Source organism: Eumetopias jubatus, unplaced genomic scaffold (genome assembly GCF_037043125.1).
Source record: "Eumetopias jubatus isolate StellerSeaLion01/CBP00866 unplaced genomic scaffold, mEumJub1_p1.0 scaffold_3, whole genome shotgun sequence".
Classification (NCBI taxonomy): domain Eukaryota; kingdom Metazoa; phylum Chordata; class Mammalia; order Carnivora; family Otariidae; genus Eumetopias; species Eumetopias jubatus.
In genome coordinates this window covers 181194231-181216148 of record NW_028274809.1, presented here as the reverse complement: position 1 = coordinate 181216148, position 21918 = coordinate 181194231, and the positions used below count along the sequence as shown (strand labels likewise).

At 39.5% G+C, this 21918-nt stretch overlaps 1 protein-coding gene across 1 annotated transcript in view; it reads right to left on the bottom strand.

Annotated features, from left to right (window-relative positions):
* Nucleotides 1-539: 539 nt before the first annotated feature.
* Nucleotides 540-21918, bottom strand: part of RAP2A (RAP2A, member of RAS oncogene family) — a 33742-nt gene continuing 12363 nt past the window's right edge. Inside the window, exon 2 of the mRNA XM_028112096.2 lies at nt 540-3632. Within this exon, the coding sequence (XP_027967897.1) occupies nt 3395-3632 (238 nt within the window). The 3' untranslated portion in view covers nt 540-3394. The remainder of the gene's footprint in view (nt 3633-21918) is intronic.

Sequence of the window (21918 nt, the reverse complement as noted above, 5' to 3'; positions counted from 1 at the left end):
TTCTTGAAACCCTGATCAAGATTTAATAGATGCACAATGACACGTTAATTAAAAAAAAATAAAATAAAAAGACCCCCATAGTCTTTAACATTTGATTGGCCAAGGAGACAAGTAAAGCTTACCAGTGTGAACACAAGACTAGTGAGAAGAACAACAACTGAAAAACAAAACAAACCAACCAAAAAACCAATGGCAACAAACAAAATACGTACTTTTCACATTCAGACATACGCAGACAACATTCCCCCTGGAAAACTCCTGAAAACAAACAGCAGACATCCTTAGGCAACATTTCCTTATAAAGAAAAAGCAAATATCAGTAGTTTTACCACAGAAGTGATGGCAACTCTAAGCGCTTAGTCAAAAGTTCAGTTCTAATTCTTACAAACCAAAGGAGAAAATCGTCGAAGCACCTTTCAATAGTTTAAGGAAGATTTTATGTAATGCTTTTGATCAGATGCTGGCTTGTTTGGTGTAAATTGAACAAAACGAAAGGCATCAGTTACCATCACTATCACAGCTTAAAAAACAACCCTGCCCTCCCCCCCAAAAAAGCTGCAACAAAAAAGAAAAAAAAAAAAAACAAACTTCTAAAAAAACACCGCCTTTGTTGAAAGTAAAATGAGGCAAAATGAAAACAAAAGAAAAGCTTATCACAAACAGCTAAAGAAAAAGTGGGTCTTTGGATCAAACCATAACATCTTTTAAGGCATGTTAGAAAAACTTTCACTTAACTAGTTGCTAGTCTGATCAGGGCATAAAACCAACAGCGACACAAGGTCGCCGCCTTTTCTCTTGTAGCCACTGTGACGTCGTGTCATTCCATCCTGTTCTTCAGCTTGTTAGTAACATCTCCACAAACCCATTCATTCAAACCCAGTTATATTCCTACCAGATGAAACACCAACAGGAAGGGCACAAGAGGGTGCCCATGTTTCTGGGGATCTCTGATGCTTTATCACTAATCACGGAGGAAGATGTGGCAACACTGATCAGGCAGCCAGATCGGTTCTCGGCAACGTCTGTACAGTAAAAGCCCGCCTTCTTGTCTGACACAAACACTTCCCAACGAAAATCCGAATGGGCAGATAATAATCTTTTCCACCTTACGTTTTTGCCATACCTTTCCTATTATTTAACTTCTTTTTCTGGTCTGCATAGCAATCCATAACGTAAAACTTGGAGTCTTTACAGATGTTTTTAATATGTAATCTTAGTTGTCATAAATTGCTGTTAAATATGGAATTCTAAAAACAAAAACAAAAACAATCATTCTGAGAAGTTAGAGGCTTCAAATCTCAGCCGATTCACTAGCAAATAGCAAATATTTCTATTTCTGTAGACAAATCATACTTCTTGAATCTCTGATTTCTCTAAATGTTTTCAGTTGAATCAACTGCGACATACCGAAACTGGTTTCAAGAAAACGGGTTAGAACTTTCTGTCCTGTAAACAAGGTGCTTCCCAACTGGGGTTTGTAAGAAAAAAATATGTTGAAGAATGCAAATATTCACAATTCAAAGATTTTTCACAATCACGACCTGTACCCACATATCTGTTTTCTCATCTGTGAAAAGTACTAGCCACCTTTTTGCTAACCTCTAAGCTCAATGCCAGTTTACTAAACATTTGGGGGCCAGCAATGATTTCCATAACGTGTAAAAAAAGCCCACGCAAATAATTTAAAAGAAAAAAAATGCTTTTTGATACACGATATTCTGCAGTACGGATTCTCAGTATAGGCAATTATCTCTGACTTGTGCCAAATTCTTAGGAACAGTTAACACACATGCACACACAAACACACACTCTTCTCTCAGGTACACACGTAAGACCAGAGGTTACTTGCACAAGTGTGTGAAGCCAACAAAGTGTGAGGCAAGTACGCAAATCGCAGGCTCAGTGACAGTGCAGTTCTGAAGGCCAGATTTATCTCCAGAGGATTAGCTCAAGATACTCTCTTCAGCATTTATAACTCTGAAGTTCGTTGAAAACCCTTCTACGCTTGATTGTAAAAACTTATGAATAGGTTTTTTCCTGTGCCATTAGTCATGCAAATGATAAATACTTCACGGCTATGAAAACCAAAAATGTCAGAGCTTGAGCACCTTTTCAAAACAAAATATTCACTCTAGCTTTGCCACTTCAGTAATCAGGGCAAAATTGTTATAAGAAAATCTTTATATAATTCCCCAGGAAAATTAAAGATAAAAGGTTTTGTGGGGGTTTTTTTTTGTCCCTTGCCTTCCACTCTATAATTTATGTTCTACTTTTAAGCCCAAATTATTTCACATGGTTATTCAATTTTTAGATGCCTGCAATTAAGCTCGCTATAGCAAACTTGATTTCGAAAGCAGGTTAGCCAAGAATCACACCTCAACCATAGCCCTTAAAGGCAAGAAGGAATTTGCTGCTTTAACGAACATAAAAATGCAAGATATCTGTACTGTCCTGTGAGGTTTCTGCAAATGGGAACATGTGGATGCAGCATGGCTTCATTTTCCTTACACGATGGTACTAGTTAATCTACCAGAACGCGTCTTGTGAGTAAGGCTAGGCAATCTTCCCATTACAGTTGCTTCCTTCTTGTTCAGTAAAGTAATTAAGACCATCCCTGCTTTGTTAACAGAGGGTGGGCTTGGGGTTTTAATGTGGATCAAACCCTTGTGAGAGCCTCCATCTTCTGTGGCAAAGCAGGTGATTTTAACACACTCTAAAGCCAGACTGTATTCCTACCACAACCTGTTCTGACTTCTGCTCTATCAAGGTCTGATGCACGAGTTAGTTGCGCGTCACAGACTGGGATAACATCTACAATTAAGCATCAATTTTGAGAAACAGGAATACGTCAGCTGAGGGAAGATTCGCTCCCTGTAATGCTGTCGGCAGGTCAGTTGTTATTATCTTACTTGACAGGATACATTGGTTAGAAGCACTATCTCAAGTCCTGAAATTCAGTACTCTCCTAGGAAAATATTTCTCCTTTACTTATTTATTTTTTTAAAGAAGACAAAATACTTTAACTGTAAGTGGTCATAGGGATTCTTCTGGATTCTCTCTCATGGTTATTTTTAATTTATACAGTAGGTGCTTCTGTCAACCCAGCGACAAGGCCATCATAGCTTTTGGAGGAGATCACCCTGTAGATCGACTGGCTATGCCTTCAAGTTGCAGGTGCACAGAGGAGACCGAGGCCCGTGGTGGAAACTGGAGTTACTGAACCCAAATGTTACTCAGAGATAGCAACTGACAATCACTGCTCAATGCTGAATAAGGGCTGCTACTTCACTGTGGATTCACACCACACAGCCTGCAAGCTCCGCAGTCGGGCGGACGAGGTGTGTGTCGCCTACGGTAGTGGGCGGGTCCTGTCCAGGACAGCCGTACTTGAATGCTATTGTATGTTACATGCAGAACAGCACGGGTCATCTTTGTCGGGCTGCGCGGCATAGTTCATCTGCCTCACGATTTCCGCAAACAGTTCGTCCACCATTGTTTTGCTCTTAGCGGAAGTCTCCATAAAGGGGCAGCCCCACTCTTCCGCAAGGGCTCTGCCTTCATTGGAGGACACTTCTCTCTCACTTTCCAGGTCCACTTTGTTCCCAACCAAGATGACTGGCACTTTCTCATACCTACAAGAGAGTAAACGACACACATGAATTGTAGAAGTTAGCACAAAGTTCAATGGCTAAAACGCATTTTTCTTCTTTTGTCCTTCTATTCTACTCCGAATATTCTCTTCAGTTGCGTGAGAAATTATTTGCTCCACTTGACATGACGCCTACCTGAGGGCATTTAGAAGCTGCTCTCACAGTGGATCGTAAATGGGTTTTTTGAAAATGAGGTTAATTCATCCATTATACATCTTTGAAAATCAATTTACTTTTCCAGATATATTTGGAAAATTATTCTCAGAATCTCAGAATAAGTCTTGTTAGGTGGATTAATTTAAATTTTTTTCATTTTAAGAGATGCTTACTCAAAGTACCAGTTGATGAGGTAATAGCTCTACTGAAAAAAACAATCAATTTGTAATTGTCAGCATTTTTACTCTGTTCCATAAATACACACACTGGTCATGTGCGAACAGCTCCCGAATATGAAAAAGGATAGGAGAGATCATTAGGAGGGAAACTGTCAAATAGAACTACACTCTATCCCTTTACAAAACTGTTCTAGATTGGCCAGTTGAAAGACAATCATGGTTCTTTTCAGCCTGGCATGGATTAAACCTTTCGATCATTAGCTTTATTTGACGCTGTCTCTCCTTTTCCTTCCTGAACAGAACAGGTGTGTCATAGTGTCCTTCCTCCCTGTCAGACGCTGAAACCTAAGGCCCACTGGGATTGTATCGGGGGCCTCTGGGAGGTGATTAGGTCATGAATGGGACTGGTGCCATTTTGTATATAAAGGAGATAGGAGAGTACTCCCTCGCCCCTCCCGCTATGTGAGGACACAACATAAAGATGAGTCTATGAACTAGGGAAGCGGGCCCTCATCAGACTTGGAATCTGCCAGAGGCTTGATCTCGGACTTCCAGCCTCCAGAACTGTGAGAAACGAATTCCTGTTGTTTAAGCCACACGGTCTTATGGTATTTTTGTTATGGAGCCAGACAGAATAACACCAGGTGACTGTGAGTTATGACATTAGGAAAAGGCTCGACTAATAAAGATAACAAATGATATGAAGGGAAGAAAGAAGAAAGGCCCTACATCATTTTGGTACCTAAAGATGATTCTCTTTACGATGCTTACTCCCCATGTAAAACTACATGGTGTTACTCTGCACGTTTATTTACTACTTTTGTTGTAAGAAATGTTGCGCATATATTTTCATAAGGCTATCATTTTTACTCTAGACACCATTTGAAAAGCTTCTTGTGATTTCATAGTATAAATCAATGTGTGTGTGTGTGTTTGTACTGTCCCCTAAGCAGAGTGCCTCTCCAATTTATAAACAAAGCAAACTGCAAAATTGCACGCAAGCAATAACAAATGTGACTGGACACAGCTCATCTGCCAGAAAACTGTCACGTGGTGGAGACCTCACCGGGGCGGGGCTCGTACAGAGTTTTCTATCATTCAGGAAACTGAGTGAGGGCCGATGGTTACGATTAGCGAGAATACTTCCACAATCTCATCATCCTGGTAAAACGGGGTTCTCCCCTCACTCTAACCTGTAAAGCAAACTATATTCTCGACAGAAGCTTGCTTTTTTCTTTCTCTGGCACTAGATCAAATGGAGAGCAGAGGGCATGCTCCAGGCAGCATGCCACGTGGCCATCTGAAACAAAAACAACTTAAAAATGTGTAGGGGTAACAATATCAATGGTCAGTCTAGAACTTGGGTATCATTTCTGCAGGAAATGGGATTCAGACAACTCCAACTTCTATCAGTGACTTTGTATGAACTTACTGTACCTCAACTCTGCCTTACGCCTTCTGGCCTCGTCCTACTGAGGACTCTGAACACAGGACACGAGAGCCTTTCGTATCTTCCAGGACCCTTACCCACCACCAATTCTGTGTAGCCCGTGGCCTCGGGAAGGACAAAAGGCCGCAAGATGAAGGCGCATTACAGACACTGTGTATCAGGTGCTCTGCATGCAACCTGCTGTGCAGGGAAGCCTGGCAGGGGCTACCAGTGCCAGTCACATCGGGACGATGTCCCTTCCTTATGCGCCTCGCAAAACATATAATGCACTTCATTTTTCTTATGAGAGTATATACGCCACGGCGTGTTTGAAAACACTTTGTTTGGCAGTGAGGTAACATAAACACTAATACAATTCAGTCACTGTATTGGTTGAATTTAATTAGGTTAAAAAATTAATTTCAATCTGTTCACAAGACTTAACGACAAGGACAGTGATAAGACACCGCTTTCTAGTAGGAGTTAAGCGAGACATATTTTAGAGAATATTTTTTAGTTTAAATACAGTAATATATCGTGTTTTACATGTGAAGAAATATTTCTTACACTCCTAAATAAAAACCACATATATGTGGGTTTTCAAAACTTGTAAAAATATCAAATCATTAACAGTTGTATGATACACTGTTTGAATCAAGAATCTGAATAAATGTCACCAAGAGAGTCTCAAAAGGGCAACCAGAACACCACGAACATAGGTCCGTATGTAACAGCATTTAATGACTGTCAAATGCAGACGACAATTTAGTTAGTTATCAGGGAGCCTGTCCATTCTATCGCTATTCGAATTGTCAGTGGTTTTTCTAAGACAAACACGCTAAAAATGCTAGAGAAATCCAGACTGATATCCTCAGAAGACTTTCAAAGACTGAATAAGGTCTTCAGGAAAAAAAAAAAAAAAAAGGTATTATGTACATTTCAGAAGAGCAGACGGTGAGAAATTTTTGTCTCTTTCTGTTAACATTAAAATATGACACAGAAGAAAAGATTCTAAACTAGGATTTGGAGGCTCAGCTTCCAGCCCCGCCACGGAGACTGCGAGACTGAGCAAACCCTATTCACCTGTATTTCACTTCCTTGTCAGTAAAGGAAGGAGTAAGAGTGTCTGCTCCCACTCACCACATGGGGATGCTGCAAAGCTCACGAGATAACCCAGAAATCCCCGAGGACTCGATCAAAGCCGGGCAGCACTTCTCTCCCCTCCCCACTGCCTCTCCCGAGGGTCAGAAGCAAGAGATGCTGATGGAGGCGAGGAGCTCCTGAGGACAGACGGGCAGAACAGACTGACCCGGAGTCATGGAACGAAGGCAAAGGCAACGAAGCAAAGCCTTGTGTAGACGGAACAGAGGAGGGCCTGGGGAAACCTTCCTCCCTGCTGTAGCAAAACGGTGTCCTTAAAAGCCAGCAAACAATGCCAGACCAGGACTCCAGTCCCAGAACTGCTTCCAGCTAGTTCTGTGAATTTGGAAAATTAATCTCTTGGTTCTCCAGGGTCTTGAAGTATAACATGAGCTGGACTAGACCATTTCTAAGGCACTCTTATGCTAAAAATCAGAACATAGTGGGCCACTCCCATAATCATATCATTTACCGAGTGACTGCTGAGCGCTGATCTCAGCACAACGCCAACATCTACAAGGGATGTTAAAGTATAGAGCAGGACGAAGGCCAAAGTGTAGGGGAAACCCCACATCTCGTGGGGACAAGACACCAAGCAGTAGAGGCTTCCAACTCTACCCGTGGAGCGGCTCCTGCCAGGGAGCTGGGACTCGGGACCTCAGCTGCGGGATGGCTCTAGCTGTGGGAATACAGAAGGCTCTACTGAAAGCAGCCTGCAGCAGCCTAAAAAATTAGCGATAAACAACCAAGGCGTCATATATTTATGCATCCACTTAACCCATGATTATTTGATAAGAGCCTACCATGTGTCAGATGCTATTCAAGACACTTAAGATACATCGATGAACGCCAACAAAGATCTTTGCCCTCACAGTGATGACAATCTAGCAGAGGAGACAGACATCTGACAATAAACACGAGTAAATAATTACTGAAAGGGGTTAAGTGCACTGGAGAAAAGAAAATGTAGGTCTGGGCGGGGACTGGGGCACAGGTGCAATTTTAAATTAGATGATCAGGGTGGGCCTCGGGAAGGCGGTGTGTGAGCAAAGACACGACAGGAGTAGGGAGTTTGCCGAGTGGGTGCCCGGGAAAAAGCATTCCAGCAGGACCCGGAGCAGACAACGTGGAAGCCGGGAGCGGGGGGAACACGTGCGGTGGTTCAGGGACTAGCCCACGGCCTTGTGGGGTCCATCTGTGTCACATGCCACAGCTGCCGTGGCCCGAAACCCTCTGGTGCAGGGAACTAGCTCACTGGAGGCTAAACAGAACTTGGGAATCTGGGTGGCAGAAGTGACCTCAGAAGACAAATGTGACAGTTATGACCGGGTCAACTCTCTTATTTAGGAAGCCTAGGCACTTGGATAGTAGGTGACGGCAGTTCCTTTTATGTTCTAGATCTGCTAATAGTTTTACCAGTTGCCTTCAAGTCCCCCCTAACTAACATCATCTGGGAGTGAAACTCACTGAAGATGCAAAATTCCAAAAAATATTCAGTTGACGTATTATTGTTAACCTGATCACAAGCAGGATACCCCCTTGTCCATATCTTAAACATCAGCTGGTTTCTCTTCAACTTTAGCGTATCTTCCTTGACATTTCCTTTAAGGGCATGACCAGGGGTTATGGTTACGTAGCTCAAATCAGTTTAGAGTCTGCAGACAAACGCATGTTTTATCAACATGCATTTTCATATTGCTTATCGTGTATTCACGAGCATGATTACATAATGTATTGATAAATAAAACTCATTCTTTTAAGTAGGTCTGCTTAATGCACTGAATGGAACATCAGCAATACAGGCTCCAGCATCACCCGAAGGGGGAATGTGGATAGGCTTCGCAGTGAGGCAGCTTTGTAGATAGTTCAAAACATGTGATGCTTTCCAATGATCTTTATGTTGTTTTCTCCTTTTTTGGTAATGGTCCTGATATGTGCGTACGTGTACGTATGTGTATCTTATTTGTGCTTGTGTCTAAACTTGGCCGATCGGCAAAATCACTTGAGAATTAAAACATACTGATCCCCAGGCCCTACTCCAGAGCTACTGAATCTGAATCTGTGGGGTCAGGACCCACAAAGAGCCTACTAAAATATGTATCTATATGTGGAAGCTCTGAAGACTAACTGTGAGGTTCAGCAGGGCTTAGAAATCACTGGCCTCATCTACTACTTCGTGACCCCAGATAATATCGTATTTATATAGTTCTTGGTTTACCACTGCAGCAAGTCCAGAATCAATTCCTCCTTCCCCTCATTTCTTCACCAGTGATAAGTTGTAGACAGAAACCCCTACTGTCAGCCCCTTTAACTGCCTTTGGAAGGTGTTACATTGTAGCATATTTTAAAAAAAGGCCATGTTTCACGTAAATTTTATCGTGCTGCTTTCTTCTTAAGTCACTTTTTCACAAGCAGGTTAGACTACAATTCTCTCTGAATTCAGGAATGAACATCAGAAAGACTTTTATAGGTCCCCTTATTCAACCTTCTACCCGTGTTAAAAATCTCATCTACCAAGAGAGTCTCAAGGCAAAATGTCAAACCCCTCGATGCTCCAATCACTTCCATGACAACCTTACCAAATGGTTCTATTTGAACCTCATTAGTGATGCGGAACTCCTATCTCCAACAACCCGCTCTGTCCTGTCAGTTCTGTGAAACATTAGTGTTAAAAAGTCAATGTTAAAAACTTTATCCCATTCTCATGAGCTGTCATTTGTAACAACTTGGCCCTTCCCAAAGGTTTTAGTTCTTTTACCCTTTTAAATATAGAAATCTTTTCTTTTCTCCAAAATGAAAACAGGTTTGCTTTCCCCTCTCCCTGGTCAGATGAAGTAAGTACAGGTGACCCCAAACAATGTGGGAAGTGGGCCCCTGACTGCATATAACTTCTTTTTTTTTTTTTCCAATATAACTTCTGACTCCTCCAAAACAGCTGGTAGTAGCCTACTATTCCTGGAAGCCTTACCGATAACATAAACAGTTGTTTAACATGTATTTTGTATGTTGTATGTATTACATACTGTATTCTTACAATAAAGCCAGAGAAAAGAAAATGTTAAGAAAATCATAAAAAATACATTTACAGTACTATACTGTATTTACTGAAAAAAATCTGCATGTAAGTGGACCTGCACAGTTCAAACCTGTGTTGTTTAAGGGTCAACCGTAATACATAACGATAAAAATCCCCAGCAATATTTAAATAGGTAAAGAGGAAAATGAAAAACGTTTTTAGTCGCATCACCGTGAGAACAATCTAACTATTTTGGTATATAGCCTTCCAGACTATTTTCCCATATGAATCTATATAAACATAGATATAAATTCTTGAAAAGGCGATTATACCAATTATATTCAGTAGCTTCAATGTTCACTTGGTATCATGGAAATTTCTATTACAATAAATGATATACGTTTTAAGGGCCAAGCAGTATTACATTTTATAGGTTCTACACTACAGCTGTACCATAATTTTTTAATTATTCCTTCCCTATTAGTACATATGAAGGGCTCCCATCCCATTTTTTTTTTTTTACTAACATAAACAGCAATCTGATGAACTACACCTAGAAGTGTGATTTCCGTCTCAATGGTATACATGTGTGTCTGTGTGTGTACGACATAACCCCTGAACCAGAAAAATCGTATTTCTAAGTTAGTGCATCAGATTGTTGTGTACACACACACAGACTTAACTGACACCCCAAAATATACACTTCAACCCATAGTGCTTAAATTAAGAGTGCCCGTTTCCCCACCCTTGGGGTTGATATTTTTAATCTTTCAATAAAGTACTGAAGAAAAAAGATTGTTTTGGCTAGGACGTGACAGCCCCTGCCACAGCTTGCTAGCATGAAACATCACTACTTCTTGTAAGGATGGAAAACGTGAGCCAAGTAAGGCTGCTCTCTTCCTCTACACTGACTTGTTTTGAAGTGACTGAATATTTCATCCTAAAAGGGCATTTCTGGTAATTTAGTTTGAATAATGAAAGGAAACCACAATCCTCCACTCTGACTTTCTCTTGGTTTCAGAATGCATACTGAAGAAGAACAGAGAGAAATTTGTAAATGTAATATAAAAATTAAGCAAGGAGAGTAATGACACTAAAAACATATTCAAAGCTATCAGGGATACTCCACACCAAGGTTAATAAAGATAATCTGCTTTCCAAGAAATTAAGAGCTGACACTGTATCAGAAGAATGGATTCCTAATAGTTTGTGAGGGACCAATTGATCATTACAATGCTATTCAGGCATTTTAAATGTATTAAATAGCCATTTGAGGGAGAAAATACTTTTACATCTGATAAAGGACTATAATCCAAAATATACAAAGAAGTCTTGAAACTCAACAATAGGAAAACCACCCAAGAAAAAAACAAACCAAAGACCTTAACAGACACATCATCAAAGAAGATATACAGATGGCAAATAAGCATATAAAAAGATGTTCCACCATCATACGTCATCAGGGAAATGCAAATTAAAACAATGAAATATTACTACACACCGACTAGAGTGGCCAAAATCCAGAACACTGACACCACCAAATATGTTGGTGAGAATGTGAAGGAACAGGAACTCTCATTTCTGGTGGAAATGTAAAATGTTAAAACCACTTTGGTGGTTTCCTACAAAACTACACATACTCTTACCATACGACCCAGCAATCCTTAGTATTTACCCAAAGAAGCTGAAAACTTACCGCCACACAAAAACCTGCACATGGATGTTTACAGCAACTTTATTCATAATTGCCAAAACTTGGAAGCAACCAAAATGTCCTTCAGTAGATGAATGGATAAATTGTGGTCTATCCAGACAATGGGATTTCATTCGGTATTAAAAAGAAATGAGGTATCAAGCCATGAAAAGAAAGAGAGGAATACTAAATGCACATTACTAAGTGAAAGGAACCAATCTGAAAAGGCTACATACTGTATGATTTCAACTATATGACATTCTGGAAAATGCAAAACTATACGGACAGTTAAAAGATCAGTGGTTGCCAGGAATTGGGATGGGGGAGGGAAGGGATAAATAGGTGGAACACAGAGTATTTATAGGCAGTGAAAATACTCTGTAGGATACCATAATGATGGATACAAGTTATTACACATCTGTCTAAATCCACAGAATGTATAACACCGAGTAAACTCTAAGGTAAGAGTAAATGCTACGGACTTTGGGTGATTATGATGTATCAATGTAGGTTCATCAGTTCTAACAAATGTACCACTCTGGTGGGGGTTGGTGATAATGGGGGAGGCTATGCATGTGTGGGGTCAGGGGTTATATGGGAAATCTCGGTCTTTCCTTCTCTTTTCTCTTTGCTTACTTTACCAGGAAGATGACCACAACTGTGAGAACTGTGTGGCAGTGCAAAAGGCTATTAGCCAACTTTATCTAATTAACATTTATAGAATACTCCACTCACTAAAAGCAGAATACATTCCTCCTGAAGTGTAGGGAACAGTCACTAGGATAGGCCATATTTGAGCTAATAAAAACTGTCACAAATGTCAAAGAACTGAAATGATACAAGATATGTTCTCAGACCATAACAGAATTAAATTAAAATCAGTAACAGAAAGATATTAGAAAATCTACAAATATTTGGAAACCATACACTTCTAAAGAACCCATGGGTCAAAGAAGACATCACAAGGAAAACTGGAAAAGATTTAAGAGAAAGGAAATGAAAATATAACACACCAAAATTTGTGGGATACAGTTAAAGCATGTCACAGAGAAAAATCATAGCCCCTCCTCAGGGGCTGGCATTAGCTCTCCACTGTTAACCACATTATACCTGAACCTTTCTGTTTAGTTCTTCAGCTAGCCAAACTCTTGCCCTTCATATCTAATTCAACCTTACTTCCTACAACTTTCCAAAGAGAATCTTCTGCTCTAAATTGTTTCCTTGTTCACGGCGGTCATTTAACTGTAGTGGCCCTCATCAATCAAATTGTTATTATTTTTATTATCTTTTGATTTTTTTCAAGTTTTTATTTAAATTCCAGTTAGTCAAAATACAGGGCAATACTAGTTTCAGGTGCAGAATTCAGCAGTTCATCACTTCCCACCAATCAAATTCTAACTACCACTCAAAGCTCAGGTCAAATTTCATCTCTTTTAATAAATATCTTCCCTTCCTTTTGTAACAAATTAGCTCATTTGTCTGAACTCTCATTTACATTTTATATCATTAAGAATTTGGGATCCACAGATTGTCATTAATGTATCTCTTGAGTATCCACTAGGCATTGTGTGAGGGACGAGGGATATAAGACAAATGAGGTCCCTGAAGTTTACATTCAAGTTGGAGGAAACACTATAAAACGGACAATATAAAGATCGTGGATGGCTGTTATGAAGAAAACCAATAGTGATTATTATATAGTTAACTTGGGCAAGCCAATATTAATTACATGGGGTGATGAAAGAAGGCATTTCAGGGAAGATGAAATTGAAGCACAAGCTTCAAGGTAGAAAGTTGAATGAACCATGGGAAAAACCTGGAATTAAACATTTTAGAAGAGAATATAAAAGGCAGTAGGAAAAAAGGCTTATTCAGGAACAAAAAGGAGACTGGCATGGTTACATCATAAAGAGCACGAGGAGAGAATATGAGGCATAAAAAGGACCGATGGCCACTATTCTAAGAACAGGAGAAAACCACTGAAGGCCATTCAGCGGGAAAGTTACAAGGCGTATGTGTTAAGAGATCAGTGTGGCTAACATGCAGAGAATGGATCTGGGGGGCACGACAGGAGACACCTGCAGTGTTCTAGGCACGAGACAACAAGGACTTGAACTGAGATGATGGCGATGACCATGGAAAGAAATGAGACATAAAATATATTTGGAGTTTGTACCAACAAGATATGCTAATAGACTGGTTGAAAGACACAGAGCAGGCAGTGGTTTTGGCAAAGAGAAATCAGAAATGATTCACAGGTAAACTACTGTTTTTACAAGTATAGTTTTATGTCATGACTAAGAACACAGGACCCCAAAGGGAACTACCATATGCCTTCTATTACCCTGTTTCTAATACACTTTCACTGTGACCATGTTTAAAATGATCTTGGTTATCAAATCACTACTTCTTACTAAGAAGATTTTGGTTTATCATGGAGTTCTTAATAAGCATTAAAGATCACCTCCTCTTAGCTTCAAGTTTACAAAATGATGATTTTCCTGTAGAATTAGCTACTTCTTTTTCCTCTAAAAGTTTTATTTTTAAAATATCCTACTCAGGTTATTCACTTCATGTTTACCTTAATATTTTCTGGATTTCCACCTATCATTTACTGACTATACCTGTGAGTCTCTTTAAAAGATGTATGTTGTCTCCAGATACGAACTTTTCTTTTACTGTTTAAGATAAAAATCATTTGCCACTCAAATCGGTCTTCGAAGGTCTTCCTATATGTTCTTAAATTACTATTAATAAAAAGAGACTGATATTTCAGCTTTCAACTCTTACCAAAGTCTTCCTATATGTTCTTAAATTACTATTAATAAAAAGAGACTGATATTTCAGCTTTCAACTCTTACCAAACACTTGGACATTTTATTTCTCCAAGTTTGTGAATGATAATTATGCAACAGTATAAATGTACATTTTTAGCTCTTTTTAAATTATTACTTTATTAAAGTAATAAAATAATAAATAATTTTATTTATAAAATTATATATAATTTTATAATTATATATAATAAAATAAAATATATGAAATAGGACACAAAAAAGAACTCACCATAAAAGGAAAGGTTAATGAACTGGGCTTCATTAAAATTAAGAATTTACGGTCATTAAAAGAAACTGTTAAGCAAGTGAAAAGGTAAGCCAAAAACTGGGAAAAGGTATTTGCAACACATGTATCTAAAAGGACTTCTATCCAGAACGTATAAAGAATTTCTACAAAAGAAAACAACAATGCAATTTTTAAATGGACAAAACACTTGTAGGTATTTCTTTTAAGAAGACACCCATGATCATTAAGCATGTGAAAAGGCGCTCAACATCATCACACACCAGGGAAACAAAAACTAAAACCACAATGAGGTACCAACAGAATCTTACCAGATTAGCTAAAATTAAAGACTGGCAGGAACCGTGAAAGAGGAAACTGGTACAGCTACTTTGTAAAATCACTTGGCAGTATTTACTACTGCTGAACATATGCATCTACAACCCAGTAATTCCACTCGTAGGTATATACCATGAGAAAGTGTCCATGTACGCAGAATCTTCAAAGAGGCATTAATCATAATAGCCCCCATCTAGAAACTACCCAAATGCCCATGCGCAGGAGAGAGAATAAAACCATGGTGTATACATACAAGGGGATTACTGCAGCTCAGGGAGGAATTAACTGCTGCTCTATGTAACATGGATGACTCTCACAAAGAGGATGCTGAAGGACAGAAGTCAGCAGCTCGGGAGTAGACACAAATAATCTGTGTTGGTCTCTGAGCATGGAAGTGACAGGGACGGAACATGAGGGAAACTACTGTTCCTTGAAATGTCTGTCCTGCATCTTCATCTGGGATTTGTCCAGCTGGACCCCTAAGATGGATGCACATTACTGCACAGAAGTGATACCTCAATTAAAAAAAAAAATGAAACTGCAAAAAAAGATCAATAAATAATTATCTAAATGATTTCCTCATTAAAATAGGAACAGAAAATAACCTTCAAGACAAACTGAGTGAGCATGCATGTTGGCTATGGGGTTTAAGGCACATAAAGTGCATGATTCAGTCGATCAGTTAAGTTTATTACTCAGCTGAACGCTGGTAATCAATTTTAAATTTCTGTCCAGGTTCTACGCTGCTTAATTTATATTCAAAACTGGCTGAAGACTGAAAGCGTAAGGAATACTAATACTAAAGTACATGTCATTGGAAATACAAATGATAATAATTTTGAACATTTTCTTCACTCTCCGATCTATAAATTGGATTCATCTGACCACAGTTCTTTTCAGGATTATCAAGATAACCACAGCACTTCAAATACCTCTATTAAAAAGAAAAAATACAGGGATGACTCCACATTTAATTTGGCTTTTTATTTATCAGAAATGGAGATTTTCTACCCAAGTAATGTGTTATTTGTAAGGAAGTGTTTACAACTAGAGGCCTAAAATCTTGTCACTTAAAAACCAAATGCAAAAAATTATCTGAATAAACCAGTTGATTCTTTTTTTTTTTTTAAAGCACAATATTCACGATACCCAAAATAAGGTAGAAAGCAGTGATTGGTCTATCTTTGATACTTTACTGTGTAGCTAAATTTCGATCTGTATTTTAATATATATTCAGTCACCAAATCAAAATATATCATTTTAAAAATCTGTCAGCAAAGTATGGGTCTTCCTACATAATTTAAATAGCAGGGAAAATTCAAGGTTGCATGCATATATGAAGAACACACAGCTTTCATCTATCAAAGGAACAAATGTGTTCAGACATAAAACATGTGTTTTACCTTTAGTGACAGTTGCAATCTGAAACCTGTGCATTTAAAAACAGGTCTAACTATTGTACTTGAAGAGACTACACTGAGTCAATTGCTCAGGAACAGCAAGTTTTCTGAACTGTTACATACATTTTTACCAGGTTAGGTTATAGAATACAGCTCCTTGACACCTCTTCATTTCAGAATTTCTGACAAAAATGTTTATGAATGAAAACTCCTATGTCTCTGGTACACAGTTAAAGCTCAATTACGAATACTGTTTAAAAGCTACTTTTGAATGAAGAAGATTTAAAGATGCAGCAAAGCTATGAAGAGCTAAAGCTTTTTAGGAACTTTTAAATGATGAATAGGGTAGTATTTGTCCTGGGAGATTGCTCTACGATTGCAGTAGGATATCAAAACATTTCTTATTTTCCAAGTTACAATACAAACAGCACCAAAGGATATCAAAATATTTCTTACTTTACAAGTTACAATACAAACAGCACCAAATAAATCTGAAAGAAAAAGCTAACCCCAAAACCCAATACATCGGATGTCTAGAAAGCTTGGTTTCTAGACAATACAATTAGGATTTCTTCTCTCCAGCAATAAAGACCTTGGGGGAAGAACACATCAGGTACACATGATGCTGTAATTGGTTGGTTCAACCAGCGTAAGACCGCCTGGTGATATCGATTAAAAAGGTTTTTTTTTTTTTGAACCAGGAGAATAACAGGTGACAGATGGAAAATGCAAAACCAAACAAATGCACAATGAAAGAGCTGTAAACTATCACTATTGGCAGAGGTTAGGGTGTCCAACAGCAGCCAATGGAGAAGGATGAGCTACAGACACTGATTGAAACCAACAGAAACAGAAGTAAAAGAAATTAGAAACAGTTGTAAGAAGTCTCTGTGGGAGCCAGCAAGGAAGAATGGCTGGTAAGCAAAGTCTTCAGTAGCCTTTAATAGTAATCAGGTTTGGGATGAGGGGCTGTAACAGGTCTAGTACAGTGAGTACACAGGATGGGGAGAGCAAGGATCATTGGATGTGAGAAAATCTGTCCCTTCATTTTCATTCCTGCTACAGAAACCCTTGAACTATGCAACAGTCTCCTAGCTGATCCCACCTCCAATTTCTCACCTCTGTATTCTATCCTTTATGCTACTTCCACAATACTTATCTTAAAACAGTGCACACAGTTTTCTCCCCATCCCCCTGAACCCGCTCCCTCAGAAAAAAAAAAAAAATGTAGTGGCTCTGCAATGACTAGATAAAGCTTATCCCTAGGCTAAGAGTGAAGGTCAACCACAATTTGGCCCCTGGCTAAAATCCTGATGGTGTGCATTATTATAAGGGAGAGAGAACTGCATTTGGATTTAGGGGACCTAGAAAACGCCCAGCTCTGCTTCCCTGGATGTCAGGTGACCTTTCTGAGCCGCAGGTTCCTTATTTGTGACACAGAAATATTAATGATACTTAGGCATTACTATGTTGAGGAACACGACGGTGGTGATTTTCCTAATAATAGCTGGCATCTGTAGACGGCTTAGGAGGTGCCAGACACGGCGCTAGGCAGTTTACATGAATTAGCCCTGAAAGTATTATGGATACTGTAAAATACTACAGAAATGCTAATTATTCTTTTCGAAGTTCGCTCAAACCATCTGTTAGTTAAGTCAGTTCTAGAATCTTAATTGTGGTGATAGATCTGTAAAAAACGTACAAAAAATGTTACATAGAATCTTCTATCTCTGGCTCCCGTTGGTCTGGCAAGGATGAGTAAATCTAACCGTCTATGGAAGACCATTCGATTTTAGAAAAAAACAGGATAAATATGATTCCTTCTACTATCGAAGGCTGACAATTTCCCATCTTCTCCAAACAGAAGTATCTTTTCTTATTCCAGTCATCTTCTCACTCCAAACACTGCTAAGTCATTAGATAGGAGCCATGGCTCAGCCCTAGTGAGATAATGAAAGAAAATAGAAAACAACACAAAACAAAACTCCAAAGAGAGGTAGGAGCTCTGGGGTAAAGTCTGGTGTCTGCTTTACACCAGGGGGGCTACCTTTGAAGTCAGATCTGGGCCCTCAGGAAAACAAGGGCTAGGAATGTTTTGTATCTATGTACCTCTATCGCCAACGCTGGAATCAATTCTTTTATAGACGTACAGAACAGAGCAATACATAAAATGAAGATCTTCAAATACAACAGTTTTTGCGTGTAGACCACAGTGGAAATGTCACAGAAACAATATCCCTGGCCACCAGTCTGAGAAAAGCATTTTTGGATGAACACTATCCAGAATATTTTATTTTTTATTCTTTATTATACCCTGCATTAGATACTGAAATGCTTGATTTGTGGTAAGGGGGGAGGGGAGGGTGTCTCCAGATATTTGGGAGGAAAACGGCCAAAATGCAGAATGTAATGACCTGAAGGGACCTCTATTCATTAATTCATATGTGCCAGATGCCTGATAATCAAAATCAAAGCAGTCTACCACCAAATAAATACATGGAAGGAATTTTTTTTTGTTAAATTAGATGGCAGCATATGTCAAATATACTTAAGATTTTCTGCTGAAACTAAACTTTAATATGTTATATTCTTTTCTTCTTTTTTTTTTAGAGAGGGAGGAGAAGAGGTTGGTGGGGGAGGGGCAGAGGGAGAGAGAGGGAGGGGGAGAGAGAGAGAGAGAGAGAGAGAGAGAATCCCAAGGAGGCTCCACTCCCAGCGCAGAGCCTGACGTGGGGCTGGATCTCACGAGATCAGGACCTGAGCCGAAATAAAGAGTCAGAAGCTTAACCGACTGTGCCACCCAGGCACCCCTAATACGTTACATTCTCAATAAAATCAAATGCGATCTTCAAAGATAATTATGTGTGGGTGGGGAGAGTAAAATGACACAGGGCAGATAAATTGTGAGGGCAGATAAATGTGAGGGCAGGTGGTAGGTGCTTACATCAATTTGCTACCTCTTAAGAGTTAAGATACATCAACTCATTGATTCACTTATCATTTACCTTTAATATTTTTTAAAGATCTTCACAGAGAAATCCAAAAGATCAATAGTACTCTTTTATCAAAATAACTTCTAAAATAACATGTGTACCTATAAATATTTTGTTGTTTCAGATAACTACTGCTGCATAAAAAAACCACCCCCAAAACTTAATGGCTTAACATAATCATTTTACTGTTTTTCTTTTTTTTTTAAAGATTTTATTTATTTATTAGAGAGGGAGAGAGAGCACAAGCAGGGAGAGCAGGAGAGGGAGAAGCATGCTCCCCACTGAGCAGGGACCCCGACACAGGGCTCGATCCTAGGAGCCTGCGATCATGACCTGAGCCGAAGGCAGACGCTCAACCGACTGAGCCTCCCAGGCGCCCCCATTTTACTGTATTTCATGATGGTATGGGCCAGGGATTTAGGCAGAGCTCAGCTGGGCAATTCTGCTGCTCCCCATGGCACTGACTGGGTGCAGTCAGTGGTGTTCAATTAGGGCTGGGATGAACAGAAGGTTGAAGATGGCCTCCCCACAGGCCTGGAATGCTGGTGGGCTGGCTCCTCTCCATCGTAGTCTCAGCCCTCTTCATGGGATCGCCAGCAAGTTGGCTGGACTTCTTTCATGGCAGCTCAGGGCTCCAAAAGACCACAGTGGAAGCTGCTTAGTCCTCTTAGTGACTAGGCCCAAAACTTGCTTAGCATCACTTCGGCCATCCTCTGTGGGTCAAAGTAGTCACCGGCCAGCCCAGACTCAAGGGGAGGGGAGACAGAACATCCTCTCGATGGGAGTTGTGTAAAGATTCTGCAGCCATCTTTAATCCAGCGTGTTTAGAAAAAAATGATGTTGTCTTTAAAAACAGAATGAAAGTCCCAGTTTATCAGGATTTGTTGACCCACATCAACAAATGCAATACAAAAGGATGTTGGTCAAAGAAACAGACTCTATAGAGACTAGGTATCACAAAAATATATGTAAAAATGGGATTTAAATGGTGATGGATTCTAAAAACAGGGCATTTGAGTTAAGTGTCTAGAATGACCATATAATCTATTGCCCAGAGATACTCTTGAGATGAAAATGGGCACTGTACAAAAATGTGCCACGGCAACAGACATCTGAACTGTCCCAGGTAAACAGAGACACGTGGTCACTGCTGGAAAAAAGGGACGCGATCAAAGCAGTGATACTTAATCAAAGGAACAGATATATAGGATTGTTTGGAGCCAATCAGTATGGCCAAAAAGACAAGCTTCCAGACTTGTTATTTTAATAGGATGAGTTGATGAGAGCCATGGACCAAATCTCCTTCCCCCAAACAACTGTTTCCTTCCATCAGTGTCCAAGTGTTTCTCTCAAAAACAGATGATCTGTTCAGAAAGGCCTCAGGAATAAACACTGTCTGTCATCAAGGGCAGCCTTTCAAATGTATGTACCTCTGGGAGGTATCCTCCCATAATCAGGGTGCTGACATGTTAGGCACGGATGGGAACAGGCCACACGGGCTGCTTCCCTCAGGGCAACTGCTGCTGGTGGGCACAGCATTCACCCTGCTGAGCCCGCACGCTGCCGGAGGGTCCTTCCCACCCAGCACTCAGCAGGGCAGCTCCATCACTGAGATGAACCCTCTGTTTAGAGCCTTCCTCACTAAGGAACCAGCACGCTGAAACTGGTTAATGGCCATTTGAGAGCAAGAACATTTTTTTTTTTATGCAAACATTACTGCTCCTCAATGCAAGACCATTGGGGAAAAAAGTTCTGTCTCATTAGTAGTATTATATTAGTCAGTATGCACGAACTGAATTAACCATGGAGAAATTCTTTTCTCATCTCTTGCTCTTCAAAATAAACTAAAAAAAGTTATCTTAATTTCCAGTTAGCTTTCACGTATGTGTGCATAAATGTATTTAACTATTTGTCTCACCACGGGCATCCCGCACTTCACTGTACCAACATCACTGGTGGCCAAAGTTTGTTTGAAGTGTTGGTTCAAAAGCAGATAAAGAATAGTCTTGAGTGTATGTGGATCATCTGGGGGGGGGGGATGATATTTTGGACAGTATAATTTTATATACACTACAGTTGGATACTTACTTTGCTAAATGCAAAAACAAAAAATGATATAAAGATAAAGCTTATTTTTCGTTTCTTAATCTATATTAGATTATCCTTGATAATCAACTTTTATCTTTAGCTAGGCTCCCAGCTAACTTCCCTGATGACTAGCTATTGTTTTTTCCTCAATTTTCCACAAATCAGTTTACTTTTCTAATGCTTTCTAAAATAACAATTCTGCTCAAACCATTCTATAACCAAATACAAACAGAAACTAAGATTTCATTTCCAGGGAGGATCAAAATATACTAAACATAACAAAGTGAATGTATCATTGTTGGCACTACTCTTATAGACAAATTTTTCATTTCTACAAGTTACAATGCATGAAAAAGTCCTTAGAAAAGGTGGCCTAGGGGCGCCTGGGTGGCTCAGTCATTAAGCGTCTGCCTTCAGCTCAGGTCATGATCCCGGGGTCCTGGGATTGAGCCCCGCAATGGGCTCCCTGCTCCGTGGGAAGCCTGCTTCTCCCTCTCACACTCCCTCTGCTTGTGTTCCCTCTCTCGCTGTGTCTCTGTCAGATAAATAAATAAAATCTTTAAAAAAAAAAAGGTGGCCTAGTAAAAGCAATGTTTTCTGGTGGAAAAATATTTTGAAACTTAGAAATCAAATTGTTTTAGAGAATGCATTTTGTCCCTCTCTCTATATACCATTAACTCAACACTGTCAAATATATATTCATTTACAGAACATTTTGGCGTACCAGAAGGACAGATACCACCTTGTACTGATTTTACATAACGCCCAGAGCAATGTT